At 68.3% G+C, this 19,021-nt stretch overlaps 1 protein-coding gene across 1 annotated transcript; it reads left to right on the forward strand.

Moving 5' to 3' along the window:
* Positions 1-628: 628 nt before the first annotated feature.
* BAZ2A (bromodomain adjacent to zinc finger domain 2A) lies at positions 629-18,338 on the forward strand. The gene is made up of 29 exons (XM_071799787.1): positions 629-785; positions 2,637-2,768; positions 3,081-3,563; positions 4,215-4,379; positions 4,704-4,823; positions 5,018-5,212; positions 5,282-5,342; positions 5,416-5,524; positions 5,643-5,744; positions 7,236-7,446; positions 7,526-7,587; positions 7,673-7,738; positions 7,820-8,032; positions 8,106-8,360; positions 9,460-9,674; positions 9,778-9,852; positions 9,972-10,134; positions 10,342-10,401; positions 10,512-10,647; positions 10,723-11,300; positions 11,871-12,096; positions 13,286-13,441; positions 13,512-13,675; positions 13,809-14,086; positions 14,171-14,303; positions 14,377-14,523; positions 14,603-14,826; positions 14,904-15,047; positions 16,687-18,338. The coding sequence occupies exons 2-29, from the start codon at positions 2,639-2,641 to the stop codon at positions 16,853-16,855; spliced, it is 5,040 nt and encodes a 1,679-aa protein (XP_071655888.1). The 5' UTR covers positions 629-785; positions 2,637-2,638; the 3' UTR covers positions 16,856-18,338.
* Positions 18,339-19,021: the final 683 nt, after the last annotated feature.

The raw sequence follows: 19,021 nt of genomic DNA on the forward strand, positions 1-19,021 counted from the left end.
CCGGGACCCCCGGCTCGCTCCCGGGATCTCCGGCTTTGCACCGCGATTCCCCCACCGGACCGGGCAGGGAAGCCCGGACCGGGCCCCGCACCGAGTGGGATCCGCCTTCCCTTGGGGCCGCACCGGGACGGGTCCCCCCGCACCGGAACGCGCTTCTCCCCCGGTGCCCGGCGGCGCCGCCGGTCCCTGCGCAGCGCGGCCCGGCCGGTGCCGTGTGACGTCACCGGGGATCCCGGGGGCCGCGGCGGCCGCGGGGCCGGGGAGCGGGGGGGGTCGCCGGTGTCCGCACCGCCGGGACGGGGAGCGCCGGCCACCAGGGTCCCGGCCTCCCCCCGCGGCCGCCCCGGCCGCCCCTGCCCCGCGCGGCGACCGGCGAAGCGGGGCGGAGGCGGTCGGGGGAGTGGGGGGGGCGGTCCCGGGAGAAGCGAGGGGACCCGGGACGGGGGGGTGCGGGGGGGCGGCCCCGCGTGGGGATTCCCCCCGCCCTGACCCCACCGGGGGCGGGGATCCCCTCCCACGTGGGCGCGCGACCCGCCCCCCCCCGGTGACGCGCGCGGCGCCGCTCCCGGTGACGCCACCGCGGCGGCCGTGACGCGCGGGTGCGGGGGGCGGGACCGGGACCGGGACCGCCCGGCGGCGCGAGGCGCTTCCTGCCCTGCGCCGCCGCCGTTTGGGCTCCGCTCGGCGCGGCGGGCCCGGTGCGGCCCGGCCCGGCGCCATGCGGAGCCGCGTCCCACCCTGAGCCGGGCCCGCACCGCCCGCCGGGCCCGCGCCGCCGCTGCCAGGTGCGGGGTCAGGGCGGGGCGGGGGGGGGGGAACGGTCCGCGGCGGCCGTTAACGGCCGGGGAGAGGGAGCGGTTGGGGCCCGGCGCGGGGGCGGCGCTGGGGAGACCAACCGCGCTTTGCCGGACACGGTGAGAACCTCCCCGCCATGCTCCCCATGTCCCGGTGCGACCCCCTCGCCCCGTTACCGGCGCCCTCCCGGTGCAGCGTGCGGGCCTCACCCCTCTCGGAGCCGCGGCCGGTGCGGTTCCCTCCGCGCTCCCATCCCGGGCGGAGAAGGGAGCGCCCCCCCCGCACCGCCCGGCACCCCCAGTACCCGCTCGGTTCCGCCGCCCCCGCCCTGTCCGGGACCCCCCTACGGCGGGGCGGGGAGGGGGAAGCGCTCCCCGGTTCCCGCGGGACCGGGCCGGGGGGGCCGTTGCCGCAGGGGCCGGGTGCGGCGCGGGGGGGCCGGTCCCGGCGCTTTGTCCGTCTATGTCCGTCCCCCCCGCAGGAAGCGGCCGGGAAATGGCAGCCGCGCGTCCCCTTGTTTGTGAAACGTCCTTTCTAACCAGGTCGCGTCTCGCTCCGGGGGCCGCCCGGTGCTGCGGGGCGGGGGGGCCGAGCTTCCCCCCCCAGGGAACTGGGGAGTGGGCGCCCAGTGAGCTGAGCAGGGTGCCGGTGGGTGCCGGTGCTTTGGCACCGGGCGAGCGGGCGCTGCCACGTCGGCTCTGGGCACCGGGATCAGCCCTTGGTGCCACCCCCGCGGTGCCACCCGCCGCACGGCTCCGGTCCCACCGCTGGCGCATCCCCGGGGCCGCTGCGCTCACCCTCCTCACCTCGCCCGCTGGCGCTGGCTCCGGTTACCGGCCGTGGCCCAGTTTGCGGCTCCACGTCCATCACGTGCTGCCCTGGCGCTGGCCACGCTCCCGGTGATGCCGGCGGTGTTTGGCACCCGGGGTGTCCCCACAGTGGGGCCAGGCCCTGTTTGGCACAGGCCATGCCCCATCCCGGAGAAGCCGGTGCTCCCGCGGCCCTTCCCGGGGTTCGCTCCCACTGTCCAGCTTTTATTTGCGCTTCATGGCCACGGCGTTTCCCTCCCGGCCGCGTTCCCCACACCCAGCACCATCCCAGTCCATCCCGGTCCATCCCAGTCCATCCCAGTCCACGGCGCTGACCTGCAGCCACCACCTGTCCGGCTCCGGCGCTTCCCGTGCCCTCCGGAGGCGGCGGTGCCGTTCCCGTTCCCGCTGGCGCATCGCGCACCGGGTGGCATCGCAAAGCCCTTTTCGTTCCACAGCTCCGGCCAGGGGGGCTGCGCCAGCCCCCCATGGGGTGGGGGTGGCCGCGGGGACACTCGGGGACATCTGGGAGCAGCGTGCGGCAGCTGCGTCACCGCCCATACGGGTTTCTCCGGCGGATGAATCACCGGTGTCCCCGGCCGGCGGGGAGAGGGTTTGGTGGCCGCGGCCTCTGCCGGGCAGCGGCGAGGACATGATGAAATCCCCACCGGGGTTTCGACACGGGCTGAGCTCAGTTCCGGGGGGGGACACCAGGCTGCGGTCCCCTCTGGTTGTCACCACGGAGGCGTTTCTGTGCCGTTCCCCAGGGAGTGCCGGGGTCACGGAGCCGCTCGGGGGGGGGGGCCGTGCGTCGCTGTGCCGGAGCCGCCAAGGCCCCGCGATGGCGGCGCCCGGGAAGGAGCACGAGCGGGTGGCGCCAGCCCTGGGGACGCTGGGATGCGGTGATGAGCTCCAGCGTCTCATCTCGCTGGGGACACCATGGTCCCACCCCCCCGTGCTTCCCCGCTCCATCCCGGGGGTCCCCGGTGCCACCGCCGGCAGGTGACCCCGTGCTTCTTGTCCCCTCCGCAGCGATGGAAACAAACAACCACCTGAACTTCACCGGCCTTCCCTCCGCACCCGCTGCCTCAGGACCGAAACCCACGCCTGCCTCAGGGGACAGCCCCTTCGGGCCCCCGCCCGCCGGCCCCCCGCCTGGGAAAGGTCAGTGTCCCCCAGCACCGTGGCCTTGCCCGGCACCGCGGCCGTGCCGGCGTGGATTTGCCCGTCAGCTGATCCGGGGCGGCGCTGCCAAGCACCCGGTTAATCCAGGGCTGGTTCTGCCCAGCGAGGAGCCGCGATCACCCGGCTCCATTTGGGCACCGTTGCGCTGGGGTGGGGGCTCCGTGGCTGCCGAAACAGCTTGTCCATCTGTCCCGAAGCCGTCTCGTCTGTCATTGCCGGTCCAGGCGAGGCGGGCGTCACCAACACCCCCGGCGCCGCTGACCGGGCGTCCCTGCTCTGGCTCCATCGCAGGTCTGAACGGGGACACGAATGTCAATGGCTTCTCTACTGTATGTCACCCCAGCACTTCAGGGACCCCCGGCTCGCCCCCCCTCCGCGCCTACGACTGCCTCTGGGATTACCCCCCATTCCTCCCCACCGGCGGCCGCAAGGCCGGGACCCCCCCCACGCCCCCCCTGGGGCCGTTCCCACTTAACGGCGCCACCGGGGGGTCCAGGCCAGCGTCCCCGGGACACGGCCCCGACCTGCGGGCGGCCGGGCAGGAGTTCTGGGGCAACGGGACCCCCGGCGCCATGGGGCTGAACCTGGACTCGCAGGAGCTGTACGACGCCTTCCCCGAGCAGAGCTTCGAGCTCATGCCCAACGGCCCCGACGGCTTCTACGCGGGGGAAGCGGGAGCCGGGCGCGGAGGCGCCGACGCCAAAGAGATCCCCCCCGCCATGGCGGAGAACGGCGGGGGGCTGGTGGGCAGTGTGGAGCTGGAGGAGGCGCCAGGTAGGGGTGTGGGCAGAGCTCTGGGTTTTGGGGACCCCACACCGGGGCATCGGGGTCCCTGGGGACACCCGGCCCGTTGTGACTTGTGCCGGGGTCCCGTTAAACCGGGATGGGGGTGCTGGGGGATCGGCCCCAACCACCCGCTGCAGGGGACGGTGGCAGCTCTTCTCCTGCATCTTCTTCCCCAGCCCCTTCTCCTGCATCTTCTGCTTCCTTGGACCCTTCTCCCGCGCCTTCTCCTTCCCCGGACCCTTCCCCTGCATCTTCTCCTTCCTTGGACCCTTCTCCCGCGCCTTCTCCTTCCTTGAACCCTTCCCCTGCATCTTCTCCTTCCTTGGACCTTTCTCCCGCGCCTTCTCCTTCCCTGGACCCTTCTCCCGCGCCTTCTCCTTCCCTGGACCCTTCTCCCGCGCCTTCTCCTTCCCTGGACCCTTCTCCCGCGCCTTCTCCTTCCCTGGACCCTTCTCCCGTGCCTTCTCCTTCCTTGGACCCTTCCCCTGCATCTTCTCCTTCCCCGGACCCTTCTCCCGCGCCTTCTCCTTCCCTGGACCCTTCCCCTGCCCCAGCTCGTGCAGGTGACACCGTGGGGGGTTTTGTCACCGCCATGTCCCGTTGCCACGGGGGTTGTTTTAGGTCGGTTGTTCCCTCCAGATTTGAAGATGTGCAGCTACAACGGGGCCGCCCCCGGCGCCGCGGGGCCCATCCTGGCCGCCGGCAGCGGCTGCCTGGGGGACGTGTCCCCCATCGCCCCCCGGCTGGAGGACACCCCCATCCTCAGCGGGGACCCCCTGGAGCCCTTCGAGTCCCTGGCCAGAGGTAGGGGGGCGGCTGTGGGGACGGGGCGGGCAGGGCCCTCTGTGTCCCCTCTGGGTGGCGGTGACAGTGGTGACACTGGGAGTCCCCATGGGCCCATACCCCCACCAGTGTCCCCGTGTCCCTCCCTCCCTGGTGACCAGGCAGTTCCTGTCCCTGGTGCGTCCCCGCACGCCTGGGCCATCTTGGTCTCCTCAAGAGGAGGGGGCGTGAAACCCCTTAACCCCCCCGCTTCTGGCGCCTTTTCCTCCAGGGGGGTCCGTCCGCCCCCCACAAGCAGGGATGGGGGTCTGCGCCCCCCCGGCCCAGCTCCTGCTGTCCCCACAGACCCCGGCACCGGGGACCTCTACACCATGGACGACTCGCGGCTCGTGAGCGACAAGTCCTCCCTGGATGACCCCCCCGGCCCCTTCGGCCTCCTGCCCGCCAGCCCCCCGCCCGCCCTCGGTATGTGGCACCTGGGGGGGGCGACCGCCCCCTCTGGCTCCCACGGCACCTTCGTGTGGGTGCTGGGGGTCACGCAAGGGATGGGGGAGAGGGACGCGCACGGGATTGGGGAGAGGGACGCGCAGCCACGTCCCCCCCATCCCCAATGTCACGGGAGGGTGGTGACGGTGACATCCCTGACCTTGGCTCTGCAGACAGCGCCCTTGACCACACAGGACCGGAGGAGTCGGGGGGGTCCCTGGAGCTCGACCCCCCGCTGGACCCCGAGTCCATGGAGGAGGAGGAAGAGGAGGATGATGAGGACGAAGCTGCCGACAGCTGCCCGGAGACATCGGCTGCGCCGGGAGCGGGGGGCGAAGGGGCCACCCCGGCGAGCGCCGCGGCAGCAGGTGAGGCCGAGACCCCCGCGGGCCCCCCGTCCAGCCCGCGCCCGGCATCCATCACATCCCTTCCCGCAGGTGACGGCCCCCGGCGGCGCATCGCCACCCCCGAGGAGGTGCGCGTCCCCCTGCAGCACGGGTACGTGTCAGCGTCCCCACGGCTGCCCCACGGCCGCCCCACAGGCGGCCCCGGCTCACGGCCCTGTCCCCAGGTGGCGGCGGGAGGTGCGGATCAAGCGCGGGAACCATCGCTGGCAGGGAGAGACCTGGTACTACGGGCCCTGCGGGAAGAGGATGAAGCAGTTCCCGGAGGTGATCAAGGTGCGTCCGCAGGGTGGGGGGGCTGAGCCGGGACCCCCAACTAGAGCCGCTGGGAGCTGCGGGGCCCAGAGCGCTGCCCCCTTCCTCCCGGCCTTCATCCTCCTCCTCCTCCCGGCAGTACCTGAGCAGGAACGTGGTGCAGGACGTGCGGCGCGAGCACTTCAGCTTCAGCCCCCGCATGCCCGTGGGGGATTTCTACGAGGAGCGGGACACGCCGGAGGTGGGTCTGGGGGCACCCCGCCCCCCTTTGCGGGGGGCACCGCGGGAAGGGACCCCGGTGGGTGCCACAGGAGGGGAACCCCGGTGGCTGCCGTGGAAAGGCAGCCCGGTGGGTGCTGCGGGAGGTGATGCCAGTGGGTGCCATGGGAGGGGACGCCGGTGGGTCCCACGTGAAGTGACGCCGGTGGGTACCATGGGAGGGGACGCCGGTGGGTCCCACGTGAGGTGACGCCAGTGGGTACCATGGGAGGGGACGCCGGTGGGCACCGCGGGAGGGGATGCCAGTGGGTGACCCTGGTGGGTCTCAGGGAGGTGACCCCGGTGGGTCCCGTGGGAGGTGACACCGGTGGGTGCCATGGAAGGTGACGCCAGTGGTGCCGCGGGAGGGGACACCAGTGGGTGACCCTGGTGGGTGCCAGGGAGGTGACCCCAGTGGGTGCCATGGAAGGGAGCCCCGGTGGGTCCCAGGGAGGTGACGCCGGTGGGTGCCATGGAAGGTGACGCCAGTGGGCGCCGCGGGAGGGGACACCAGTGGGTGACCCCGGTGGGTGCCACGGAAGGGGACCCCGGTGGGTCCCACGGGAGGTGACGCCGGTGGGTGCCATGGAAGGGGACCCTGGTGGGTCCCGTGGGAGGTGACACCGGTGGGTGCCATGGAAGGTGACGCCAGTGGTGCCGCGGGAGGGGACACCAGTGGGTGACCCTGGTGGGTGCCAGGGAGGTGACCCCAGTGGGTGCCATGGAAGGGAGCCCCGGTGGGTCCCACGGGAGGTGACCCCAGTGGGTGCCATGGAAGGTGACGCCAGTGGGCGCCGCGGGAGGGGACACCAGTGGTGACCCCGGTGGGTGCCACGGAAGGGGACCCCGGTGGGTCCCGTGGGAGGTGACGCCAGTGGTGCCGCGGGAGGGGACACCAGTGGGTGACCCTGGTGGGTGCCAGGGAGGTGACCCCAATGGGTGCCATGGAAGGGAGCCCCGGTGGGTCCCACGGGAGGTGACGTCGGTGGGTGCCACGGAAGGGGACCCCGATGGGTCCCGTGGGAGGTGACGCCAGTGGGTGCCATGGGAGGGGACGCCGGTGGGCACCATGGGAGGGGACACCAGGGAGGTGACGCCGGTGGGTGCCATGGAAGGTGACGCCAGTGGTGCCGCGGGAGGGGACACCAGTGGGTGACCCTGGTGGGTCCCGCAGGAGGGGACCCCGGTGGGTGCCACAGGAGGGGACCCCGGTGGCTGCCACGGAAAGGCAGTCCGGTGGGTGCTGCGGGAGGTGACGCCAGTGGGTGCCATGGGAGGGGACCCCGGTGGGTCCCGCGGGAGGGGACTCTGGTGGGTGACCCCTGAGGGTGCCATGGAAGGGGACCCAGGTGGGCACCATGGGAGGTGACCCCAGTGTGTGCCACGGAAGGGGACCCCGGTGGCTGCCGCGGGAGGGGACCCTGGTGGGTGACCCTGGTGGGTCCCAGGGAGGTGACGCCGCTGGGTGCCGCAGGGTGTGCAGTGGGTGAAGCTGAGCCCCGAGGAGATCCCCTCGCGCATCCAGGCCATCACGGGCAAGCGCGGCCGCCCCCGCAACGCCGAGAAGACCAAACCCAAGGAGCCGCCGGCCGCCAAACGCGGCCGGGGCCGCCCGCCCAAGCTCAAGATGGTGGATTTGCTGAGCAAGACGGACGCGCGGCTGCTGAAGAGGCTGGAAGCCCAAGGTACCCCCTCCCCGACCCCCGGCTCGCTGCGGCTCGGCTCTGGTGGGTCCCCATGGCCACCCTCCCTCTCTGCTCGCAGACGTGCTCAGCGATGAGGACAAGCTGAAAATGAGCAAAATCAAGAAGAAAATGAGGCGGAAGGTACGAGAGCGACCGCACGGGGCTCAGGGTGACCCCGATTTGAGGGGGGGAGGCGCCACCAGGTCGCTGAGCTTGTCCCTTCCAGGCCAAGAACAAGCAGAAGCAGGAGGCCAGAGCCCCCCGAGCAAAGGAGGCCAAGAAGAAGCCCAAGGTGAGTCTGCAGGTATGATAGAGCCAGGGTGGGGCAGGAGCCGGAGCCGCTGTCCCCACACATCCCCGGGTCCGTCCCCAGGCCAAGGAGAAGAAGGGCAAAGCGGAGAAGGGCAAGGAGAAGGTGGAGAAGGGCAAGGAGAAGGCCCGGCCCAAGGAGAAGAAGGGCAAAGGGGCTCGCAAGGCGGACAAGGGGCTGCTGGCCCAGCGGCGGCTGGAGGAGCGGCGGCGGCAGCAGCTCATCCTGGAGGAGATGAAGAAGCCCACGGAAGACATGTGCCTGGGGGACCACCAGGTAGGTCAGGGCACCGGGTGGGGGCAGCGGGGGCGGCCGGTGAGCCGACCCTGACCCCCTGTCCCCCCCGCAGCCCCTGCCCGCCTTCTCCCGCATCCCGGGGCTCATCCTGCCCAGCCGCGCCTTCTCGCACTGCCTGACGGTGCTGGAGTTCCTGCAGAGCTACGGCAAGGTGCTGGGCTTCGACCCGGCGCGCGACGTGCCCAGCCTGTGCGCGCTGCAGGAGGGGCTGCTGGGGGGGCGCGACCGCGCGGGCGAGCTGCAGGACCTGCTGGTGCGGCTGCTGCGCGCCGCGCTCTGCGACCCGGGGCTGCCGCCCTACTGCCAGGTGAGCCGGGCCCCGCGCCCTCACGGACCCTTCCCCGGACCCTTCCCATGCACCTGCTGCTTTCCCGAGCCCTTCCCGTGCACCCTGTCCTTCCCCAGACCCTTCCCCTGCACCTTCTGCTTCCCTGGATCCTTCTCCTGCGCCTTCTGCTTCCCTGGATCCTTCTCCTGTGCCTTCTGCTTCCCTGCATCCTTCTCCTGCGCCCTCTCCTTCCCCGGACCCTTCCCCTGCACCTTCTCTTTCCCTGGACCCTCGCCCTTCATCTTCTGCTTCCTTGGACCCTTCCTCTGCATCTTCTCCTTCTCTGTACGCTTCCCCTGTGCCTTCTGCTTCCCCGGACCCTTCCCCTGCATCTTCTCCTTCCCCGGACCCTTCCCCTGCATCTTCTCCTTCCCTGGACCCTTCCCCTGCATCTTCTGCTTCCTCGGATGCTTCCCCTGCACCTTCTCCTTCTCTGGACCCTTCTCTGGCATCTTCTCCTTCCCCGGACCCTTCCCCTGCATCTTCTCCTTCTCTGTTCACTTCCCCTGTGCCTTCTCCTTCCTTGGACCCTTCCCTTGCATCTCCTTCCCCTGACCCTTCTCCAGCATCTTCTCCTTCCCCGGGCCCTTCTCCTGCCCTTTCTGCTTCCCCGGACCCTTCCCCTGCGCCTTCTCTTTCCCTGGACCCTTGCCCTTCATCTTCTGCTTCCTTGGACCCTTCCTCTGCATCTTCTCCTTCTCTGTACCCTTCCCCTGCACCTTCTACTTCCTTGGACCCTTCTCCGGCATCTTCTCCTTCCCCGGACCCTTCCCCGGACTCTTCCCCTGCATCTTTGGCTTCCTTGGATGCTTCCCCTTTGTCTTCTCATTCCCCAGACCCTTCCCCTGCATCTTCTGCTTCCCTGGACCCTTCCCCTGCACCTTCTCCTTCGCCAGACCCTTCCCCTGCACTTTGTCCTTCCCCGGACCCTTCTCCTGTCCCTGCCCTTGTCCCTTCCCCAGCCGGGTCGGTGCCCCCGAGGCCCTGGCTGCTGCAAGCCCGCGGAGCCCAGATTTGGGGGGGTTCTGCTCTTGTGGGCAAAGAATGGTCTCCCCAACCCCCTCCCTGCTCTACCCAGTCCCTGAAGATCCTGGGGGAGAAGGTGTCGGAGATCAACCTGAACCGCGACACGGTCTCCGAGATCCTGCGCTGCTTCCTGACGGCGTACGGGGCGGGCGAGGGGCTGTGCGAGGGGCTGCGCACCAAACCCTTCCAGGCGCTGCCCCCCGAGCAGAAAGCCGCCATCCTGGCCTTCCTGGTGACCGAGCTCAACGGCAGCGCCCGCATCATCAGGTGAGCTTGAGGGGGCGAAACGTGACCCCTCCCATGGGACCCGATCTGTCCCCGGAGCTGCCGGACCCCCCGCAGCCCCCACAGCCGCCCCCTGTCCCCACAGCGAGATCGACAAGACGCTGGAGAACATGTCGAGCTACAGGAAGAACAAGTGGATCATCGAGGGCCGGCTGCGCAGGTGGGGGGCTGTTCGGTCCCATTGGACACCGGGTCCTGCTCTGCACCCAAGGGGGGTCTCGGGGTGACGTTTTGGGTAGGGGGCGGCTGGAGGACGGCGTCTCTGCGGTGTCACCGCAGGCTGAAGGTCGCCTTGGCCAAGAAGACGGGCCGGCCCGAGTCGGAGATCACGGGGCTGGAGGACGGACGGCGCCGGCGCAGCTCCCGCCTGACGGAGGACACGGGGCTGGACATGGAGGAGGAGGAGGAGACGCGAGGCCGAAGATCCCGCAGGGAGGAGGAGGTGGGGTGGCTGGGGCGGGGGGCGCAGAGGTGGGGACGCTGCCCACGGGGGTCTCAGGGGTCCGTCCTTCTTGGGGGGTTTGATGCGTCCGTCCTTCCCAGGGGGTCTCACACGTCCGTCCTTCTTGGGGGGTCTCAGGGGTCCGTCCTTCCTGGGGGTCTCACGGGTCCGTCCTTCCCGGGGTCTCACGCGTCCGTCCTTCCCCAGGTTGACACGTCCACGTCCAGCGTCCCCGAGCTGGAGAGGCAGATCGAGAAGCTGGCCAAGGTGAGGGGCGCCGAGGGCTGGGACCCCCCCCGCTGTGGGGCTATGGGGCCCGGGACCCCCCCCGCCATGGAGCTATGGGACCCGTCACCCCACTGCGTCTCTCCCCACAGAGGCAGCTGTTCTTCCGCAAGAAGCTGCTCCACTCATCGCAGACGCTGCGGGCGGCGGTGCTGGGCCAGGACCGGTACCGGCGCCGCTACTGGGTGCTGCCCCACCTGGGCGGCATCTTCGTGGAGGGCGCGGAGGGTGAGTGTGACGGAGCTCCTGGGGGACGTCCCAGGAGGGGACCCCGCGTCTCACCTGCTCCTCCTGCCCTCGCAGAGGCTGAGCCGGAGCCCCCAGGGCCCCCCGAGGAGAAGGCGACCCCCCAGCTCTGTGCGGTGAAGGAGGAGCCGGCGGCCGCGCCGCTCCCCAGCCGGATGAACTGTGCCGCCCCGCGCGCCCGCGGCCGCCCCCGCAAGAGCAAAGAGGAGCTGCCGCCGCGCTGGGGACACGGAGCCCCCACCCTGAACGGGGCCCTGGAGGAGCCGGAGCCGCTGGGGCAGAGCCAGCACGACCTCAGCCAGTCCGCCTTTCTCTCCTGGCTGAGCCAGACTCAGTCGTCCCTGCTGCAGGGCTCCGTGCTCACCCCTGCCAGCAGCCCCGGCGCGGGGGACACGGGGCTCCCCCCGGCCCCCGCCGACCCCGCCGAGGAGGAAGAGGAGGAGGAGGAGGAGGGGGAGGAGGAGAGCGTCCCCGAGGCTGCGGAGAAGTGGGGACCCTGGTTCAACCTGCTGCCGCGGACGCCCTGCGATGACCGAGGTCCCCTGGCTACCTCCTCGGCCGAGCCCGCGCCGCGACCCCCTGCGCAGCCCCACGGCCAGCCCCACGGCGAGCTGCCCAAGGGCTCGGCCAGGCAGGTATGGGCTGATACCGAGGGACTGCGCCCGGTACGGTCACCCCAGCATCCTTCCCAGTATCCCTTGTCCCTTCACTCCGGCATCCCTGTCCCCATCACCCCAGCATCCCTGGTCCCTTCGGCCCGGCGTCCCTGGTCCCTTCGGCCCGGCGTCCCTGGTCCCTTCAGCCCGGCGTCCCTGGTCCCTTCAGCCCGGCGTCCCTGGTCCCTTCAGCCCGGCGTCCCTGTCCCTTCACCCCAGCATCCCCTGTCCCTTCACCCCAGCGTCCCTGTCCCCATCACCCCGGCGTCCCTGTCCCTTCAGCCCAGCATCCCTTGTCCCTTCAGCCCGGTGTCCCTGTCCCTTCAGCCCAGCATTCCTTGTCCCTTCTCCCCAGCGTTCCTTGTCCCTTCTCCCCAGCGTTCCTTGTGCCTTCAGCCCATCATCCCTTGTCCCTTCAGCCCGGCGTCCCTGTCCCTTCAGCCCGGCGTCCCTGTGCCTTCACCCCAACATCCCTTCTCCCCTCTCCCTTCTCCCCTCTCCCTCCTCCCCACCATCCCTGTCCCTTCTGACACGCTCTGTCCCTGCCAGCTGAACGGCCTCCCCGAGGACGACCCCGTGGCCCCCCTGCTCGCCTCCACGCCGGTGCACGCCGGCGCCAGAGCCCACGGTGCCTGTCCCCGGAGCCGCAGCGGCCTCGAGAAGCTCCAGGACGTGCCGGGGCAGCCCAAGCGCCGGGGGCGACCCCCTACCAAATTCTTCAAGCAGATGGAACAGAAGTACCTGACCCAGCTGACGGAGCAGCCTGTTCCCCCCGGTGAGAGCCTGGGCAGGGGTTCTGGGGTGCAGGGTTTAAGGGTTGCAGGATTTGGGGGGTGCAGAGTTTAGTGGGAGGATCTGGGGGTGAAATACCTGGGGGGTGCAGGGTTGAGAGTAGAAGGATTTTGGGGGGAAGGCTTTGGGGGAACAGGATCTGGAGTTGCAGCGTTTGGGGTTGCAGGGTTTGGGTCTTCAGGGTTTAAGGGTTGCAGGATCTGGGGGTTCAGGATGTGGGGGTGCAGAGTTTAGTGGGAGGATCTGGGGGTGAAATACCTGGGGGGTGCAGCGTTTGGGTATCAGGATGTGAGGGTGGAGGATTTGGGGGTGCAGGGTTGAGAGTATGAAGGATTTGGGGGGAGGAAGACTTTGGGGGAGCAGGATCTGGAGTTGTAGGGTTTGGGGTTTCAGGGTTTAAGGGTTGCAGGATTTTGGGGTTCAGGATGTGGGGGTGCAGACTTTAAGGGGAGGATCTGGGGGTGAAATATCTATGGGGTGCAGTGTTAGGGTATCAGGATGTGGGGGTGCAGGGTTGAGGGTAGAAGGATTTTGGGGTGAAGGCTCTGGGGGAACAGGATCTGGAGTTGCAGGGTTTGGGTCTTCAGGGTTTAAGGGTTGCAGGATTTGGGGGTGCAGAGTTTAGTGGGAGGATCTGGGGGTGAAATACCTGGGGGGTGCAGTGTTTGGGTATCAGGATGTGAGGGTGGAGGATTTGGGGGTGCAGGGTTGAGAGTAGAAGGGTTTGGGGGGAGAAGGCTTTGGGGGAGCAGGATCTGGAGTTGCAGGGTTTGGGGTTTCAGGGTTTAAGGGTTGCAGGATTTTGGGGTTCAGGATGTGGGGGTGCAGGGTTGAGAGTAGAAGGATTTTGGGGGGAAGGCTTTGGGGGAAGCTTTGGGGAAGCAGGATCTGGAGTTTCAGGGTTTAAGGGTTGCAGGATTTGGGGGTGCAGAGTTTAGTGGGAGGATCTGGGGGTGAAATACCTGGGGGGTGCAGCATTTGGGTATCAGGATGTGAGGGTGGAGGATTTGAGGGTGCAGGGTATTGGGTGCAGGGTTGAGGGTGGAAGGGTTTTGGGGTGCAGGGTTTAGGGTGAAGGGTTCGGGGGAAGCTTTGGGGGAGCAGAATGAGGGCTTGCAGGCTTTGGGGGTGCAAGACCTCGGGGTGCTGACCCCCCCCGGCGCTGCGTGCAGAGATGGCGAGCGGCTGGTGGTGGCTGCGGGACGCCGAGGAGCTGGAGGCGGTGGCGCGGGCGCTGCACCCGCGGGGCATCCGGGAGAAGGCGCTGCACAAACACCTCACCAAGCACCGCGAGTTCCTGCGCGAGGTCTGCGGGCGAGCCCCCACGGGTAAGCGACGCCGCGATGCCGGAGGGGCTGCTGCACCCACCCCCGTACTGACCCCATTTCCCACCCCCAGACCCCATCTTCCACCCGTGCCCCGAGGCAGCCGGTGCCGCCGCGTCCCGGGAGGCGCTGGCGCGGTGGTCGGTGACGGACAGAACGTACGAGACCGACCTGGCGGTGCTGCAGTGGGTGGAGGAGCTGGAGCAACGCGTGCTGATGGCGGATCTGCAGATCCGGGTGGGTGCCGGCGCGGGTGCCACTGTGCCGTGACCTCACCGCGGCGTGGGTGCCACTGTGCCGTGACCTCACCGCGGCGTGGGTGCCACTGTGCCGTGACCTCACCGCCGCTGATCCCCCCCTTTTCCCGCAGGGCTGGACGTGCCCCAACCCCGACTCGACGCGGGACGACCTGCGGTACTGCGAGCACAAAGTGGAGCCCCTGGAAGACATCACGGTGCGGAGCCGGCGGGACGGGCAACCCCCCCGCCGCGAGCCCACCAACCCCCTGGACCTGGCGGTGCTGCGCCTGGCGGCGCTGGAGCGCAACGTGGAGCGGCGCTACCTCAAGGAACCGCTCTGGCCCCTGCACGAGGTGGTGCTGGAGAAGGCGCTGACGAACCGCCCCGAGGAGCCCAACCCCACCGAGATGTGAGCCCTGCGCCCCCCGCCGCCGACCCACCCGGGATGTGGGGGCCACGCTGAGCCCCTATTTCCCCCCATTTCGCCCCGCAGAGCCTATGAAATCACCCCCCGCGTGCGGACGTGGCGGCAGACGCTGGAGCGGTGCCGCAGCGCAGCCCAAGTGTCGCTCTGCATCTACCAGCTGGAGAAATCCATCGCCTGGGAGAAGTCTGTGAACCGGGTGGTGAGTGGGGAGGATGGGACCGGGGTCCCGGGGGTCTCGGGGGGTCCCCGCGGCTCACCCCCCATCCCCATAGACCTGCCTGGTGTGCCGGCGCGGGGACGACGACGAGCACCTGCTGCTGTGCGATGGCTGCGACCGCGGCTGCCACCTCTACTGCCACCGGCCCAAGATGACCGAGGTGCCCGAGGGCGACTGGTTCTGCTCCGTCTGCGTCTCCCGGGTAGGTTATGGAGCAGCCCGCACCCCACAAACCATGACTGAGCACAGGCTCCGGCGCTGATCTCATCCCCTCCCCGCAGGCCGGGCAACACCGGGACCCCATCTCCCCCCGGCGCGGCAAGAAGCGGAAATGGGGGCGTCTGTATGGGGGGAGCCCGGAGGAGGAGGGGACCCCGCGGCGCCGCCCGGCCTCGCGCCGCCGCGAGGGGCTCCCGGTGCCGCGGGATGCGGGCGGGGGGCCGCCCCCCCTCAAGCGCCGGGGCGCCACGCTGCGGAGCCAGCCCAGCGACCTGACCTTCTGCGAGTGAGTGGGGCCCGGGGGGCGCGGGGGCGTGCGTGGGGGCTCCCACTGACCCCCTGTGTCCCCCCCGCCATCCCCAGGATCATCCTGATGGAGATGGAGTCGCACGAGGACGCGTGGCCCTTCCTGGAGCCCGTCAACCCCCGCCTGGTCCCTGGCTACCGCAAGGTTATCAAGAACCCCATGGACTTCGCCACCATGCGCACGAGGCTGCTGCGGGGCGGGTGAGCGGGGGTTCAGGGGGGTCTCCTGGGGTTCAGGGGGGTCTCCTGGGGTTTGGGGGTGGCCCCTGGGGATTGGGATCCTTCCTGGGGCTGGGGATTCCCTGCTGTGTCTTGGGGTTCCCTCCCAGGGCTGGGGAACCCCCTGCAGCTTGCAGTCCTTCCCCTAGAGATTTAGGGTCCTCCCTTGCAGATTGGGGTTTCCCCCTGGAGTTGGGGAATTTCCCCCCTGGAGATCGGGAAATCCCCTCCTGGGCATCTTTCCTGGGCCTGGGGGTTCCCTCCCTTATAGATTTGGGGTCCCTCCTGGTGCTGGGGTTCCCCCCTGGAGATGAGGATCCCCCCCGGGGGTCCATCCTGGGGCTGAGGTCCCCCCTGTGTCTTGGCGATCCCTTCTGGGTGCTGGGGATCCCCCCTTGGGGGTCTTTCCTGGCTCTGGGGGTTCCCTCTTGGGTTTGGGGATCCCCTATGGGGCTGGGGTCCCTGCCTTGCAGTTTGAGGTCCCTCCTGCTGTTGGGGTTCCCCCCGGAGATGGGGGTCACCCCCTGGGGGTCTTTCCTGGGCCTGCAGGTTCCCTCCTGGTGTTGGGGTTCCCCCTGCAGATTGGGGTCCCTCTTGGTGTTGGGGTCCCTCTTGGTGTTGGGTTCCCCCCTGGAGAAGGGGATCCCCCTGGAGTTGGGGAAATTCCCCGCTGGGGATCTTTCCAGGGTCTGGGGGTTCCCTCCTGAATTTGGGGATTCCCCCTGCAGATTGGGGTCCCTCCTGGTGTTGGGGTTCCCCCCTGGAGATGGGGATCCCCCTGGAGTTGGGGAACCCCCTGGAGATGGGGAAATCCCCCCCAGGGATCTTTCCAGGGCCTGCAGGTTCCCTCCTGAGTTTGGGGGTTCCCCCTGCAGATTGGGGTCCCTCCTGATGTTGGGGTTCCCCCTTGGAGATGGGGATCCCCCTGGAGATGGGGAAATCCCCCCCCTGGGGATCTTTCCAGGGCCTGGGGGTTCGCTCCTGCATTTGGGGATTCCCCCTGCAGATTGGGGTCCCTCTTGGTGTTGGGGTTCCCCCTGGAGATGGGGGTCACCCCCTGGGAGTCTTTCCAGGGCCTGCAGGTTCCCTCCTGGTGTTGGGGTTCCCCCTGCAGATTGGGGTCCCTCCTGGTGTTGGGGTTCCCCCCTGGAGAAGGGGAAATCCCCCCCGGGGATCTTTCCAGGGCCTGGGGGTTCCCTCCTGAGTTTGGGGATTCCCCCTGCAGATTGGGGTCCCTCCTGCATTTGGGGTTCCCCCTGCAGATTGGGGTTTCTCCTGCAGATTGGGGTCCCTCCTCATGTTGGGGTTCCCCCCTGGAGATGGGGAAATTCCCCCCAGGGATCTTTCCAGGGCCTGCAGGTTCCCTCCTGAGTTTCGGGGTTCCCCCTGCAGATTGGGGTCCCTACTGGTGTTGGGGAACCCCCTGGAGTTGGGGAACCCCCTGGAGATGGGGATTCCCCCCTGGGGGTCTTTCCTCATCCTGGGGATTCCCTCCTGGCTCTTAGGGCTGGGGATCCCCTTTAGGGCTGGAGTTCCCCCTGGGTTTCGGGGTCACCTCCTGAATTCGAGGGTCACCTCCCAGGTTCGGGGGTCACCTCCCGCCCCCCCCCCCATCCCGCAGGTACTCGAGCTCGGCGGAGTTCGCGGCGGATGCGGCGCTGGTGTTCGACAACTGCCGGACGTTCAACGAGGACGACTCCGCCGTGGGGCGCGCCGGCCACGCCATGCGCAGCTTCTTCCAGAGCCGGTGGGAAGAGTTTTATCAGGGAAAACCCCCCCCCGACCCGTGAGGGGCCCCCCCAGCACACCCGGGGTCGGGGGTCCCCCCCAGAACTGACTCCTCTGGAGCTGCTCTCGCTGCCTGCTGATCCCACGGGGCCCCCCAAACAGCCCCTATTTTTGACACCCCCCCCGCCCTAAGCACCCCAAATCCAACCCCCCCCCCCCTCCCAGCACCACAAACTCACAGACTGTGTACGCCAAAAAGAAAAGAAAAAAAGAGGTGTTTTTTTTTTCTTGATTTCTTTTTAAAGTTTTATTTTCTAATTAAAAATAGAAGCAACACCCCCCCCCCCCATGCCCCCCCAATATAAAAAGAAGCAAATTCCTCCCCCCCCCCCCTCCAACCCCGAAATATTTAATAATAGCAATAGTTCATAGTGAATGTGTCCGACATGTGTTACTGGCCAGTAAAGTGGACTTAGCCCCCCCCTGCGCAGACACTTTATGGGGAGGGGGGACCCCACCTGGCTCCAGGGACCAAACCCGGGGGGGAAAAGGTGGGGGGGGGGTGGCGGGGGGGCCCCGGCAGCCCTTTTGCTGCCTCTCAGGAAGAGCCCGGCCCCCCCCCACCCCACCCCACACCCCCCCTCCCCACCCCAACTGGGACCCCTCAGGGACACCCCCCCCCCACCCCACCATGGACTTGATGCCTCAGGCGGGTGTTGCCCCCCCCCCACCCACCAACAAGCCGGGGTGGGGGGGGCACAGCGTGGGGAGGGGTGTCCCCCCCACCCCCCCCCCACACTCCCCCCGCCTCCCCCTGGCCAGGATATTACGGGTACTCGCTCTGGGGGTTCGGGGCAGTTGGGGGGGTCCCGGGCGCATCCCCATTCCCCCCGAGCACTGAAACAACTCACCTACCTGGGCGGGGGGGCCCGGCCGCCCCCCCACCCCCCCATTCCCCCCCTCCCCCCCCCAAAAAAAAAGCAAAGTAGCCTTTTTTCTATGAGTAACCTCAGAAAGTGTTTATTGTATTTGGTTGCCGGGGGGGGGTCGCTCGGAGCCGTTTCTATGAGCAGAATATTTATATTTTCAGTACCTTGCGCTGTCCCCAGTTCGCGGGTTTTTCGGGTGGTTTCGGAGTCTCCGTGTTGTTCTCGTGTTTGTTCCCCCCACACACAAAGTTTAACACCCCCCCCCCGCCCCCCACGGCTGGTACCACAGGTTTGGGAGGGGGGGGCAGTGTCACTGCATCCCCCCCCCCCTCAGCCGCCTTTTTTAGACCCAGCCGTGTCGTTTTAGTGACTTTTTGATAATGTACAGGTTTTTGTGAATTTAAATTTATTTCTTTCTATATTTTTAGGACCAATCTCATTTTTAATAAGGTTTAAAGGAGGAAAAGGAGGCGGGGGGGGGAGGGGCGCTGCTTTGTGTGTGTCCCCCCCCCCCTCCACCTCCTCCCACCTCCCCATTGCCTGTCGATGTCCCCACGAGCTGTAGGACCCCCCCGCGTGTCGCGTTCGAGAATAAACGACTCACGTTTGTTAAACAGATGGTGGTTGGAGCATCTATGGGGGGGGACACACACTTTGGAGGGGGTAAGTGTAAGTTGGGAATGAGCTATTAGAGAGTAGTGTAGGGGAAAGGGACCTGGGGACAGCAGGGTGAGCATGAGCCAGCACTGGGCCCTTGGGGCCAGGAAGCCAATGGGACCTGGGGTGCGTTAGAAGGGGGGGTCAGTGGGTCAGAGAGGTTCTCCTGCCCCTCTGCTCTGCCCTTGAGGAAAGGGTTTAGTTCAGATACTATCAGGATATACTTGGCGAACGTATTTATGTATGTAATATATACAGCCATAGCACCCTGAGAATGCCTGATCTGGGAAGCTAAGCAGGGTCGGGCCCGGTCAGTACTTGGATGGGAGACCAGCTGGGAATCCCGGGTGCTGTGGGCTGAGCCAGCACTGGGCCCTTGTGGCCAGGAAGCCAATGGGACCTGGGGTGGGTTAGAAGGGGGTGGTCAGTGGGTCAGAGAGGTTCTCCTGCCCCTCTGCTCTGCCCTGGGGAGACCACCCCTGGAATCTTGTGTCCAGTTGTGGCCCCTCAGCTCCAGAAGGACAGGGAACTGCTGGAGAGAGTCCAGCGCAGCCACCAAGATGCTGGAGGGAGTGGAGCATCTCCCGTGTGAGGAAAGGCTGAGGGAGCTGGGGCTCTGGAGCTGGAGAAGAGGAGACTGAG

The sequence above is a fragment of the Patagioenas fasciata genome, chromosome 28 (assembly GCF_037038585.1).
Source record: "Patagioenas fasciata isolate bPatFas1 chromosome 28, bPatFas1.hap1, whole genome shotgun sequence".
Lineage (NCBI taxonomy): Eukaryota > Metazoa > Chordata > Aves > Columbiformes > Columbidae > Patagioenas > Patagioenas fasciata.

Excerpts from the sequence above, each read along its gene's own strand:
- BAZ2A (XM_071799787.1), top strand. The coding sequence starts at position 2,639 with ATGGAAACAAACAACCACCTGAACTTCACCGGCCTTCCCTCCGCACCC. Across the intron at positions 5,745-7,235 it reads AGGAGCGGGACACGCCGGAG|GGTGTGCAGTGGGTGAAGCT; the intron begins GTGGGTCTGGGG and ends TGGGTGCCGCAG. Across the intron at positions 9,675-9,777 it reads GGCAGCGCCCGCATCATCAG|CGAGATCGACAAGACGCTGG; the intron begins GTGAGCTTGAGG and ends CTGTCCCCACAG.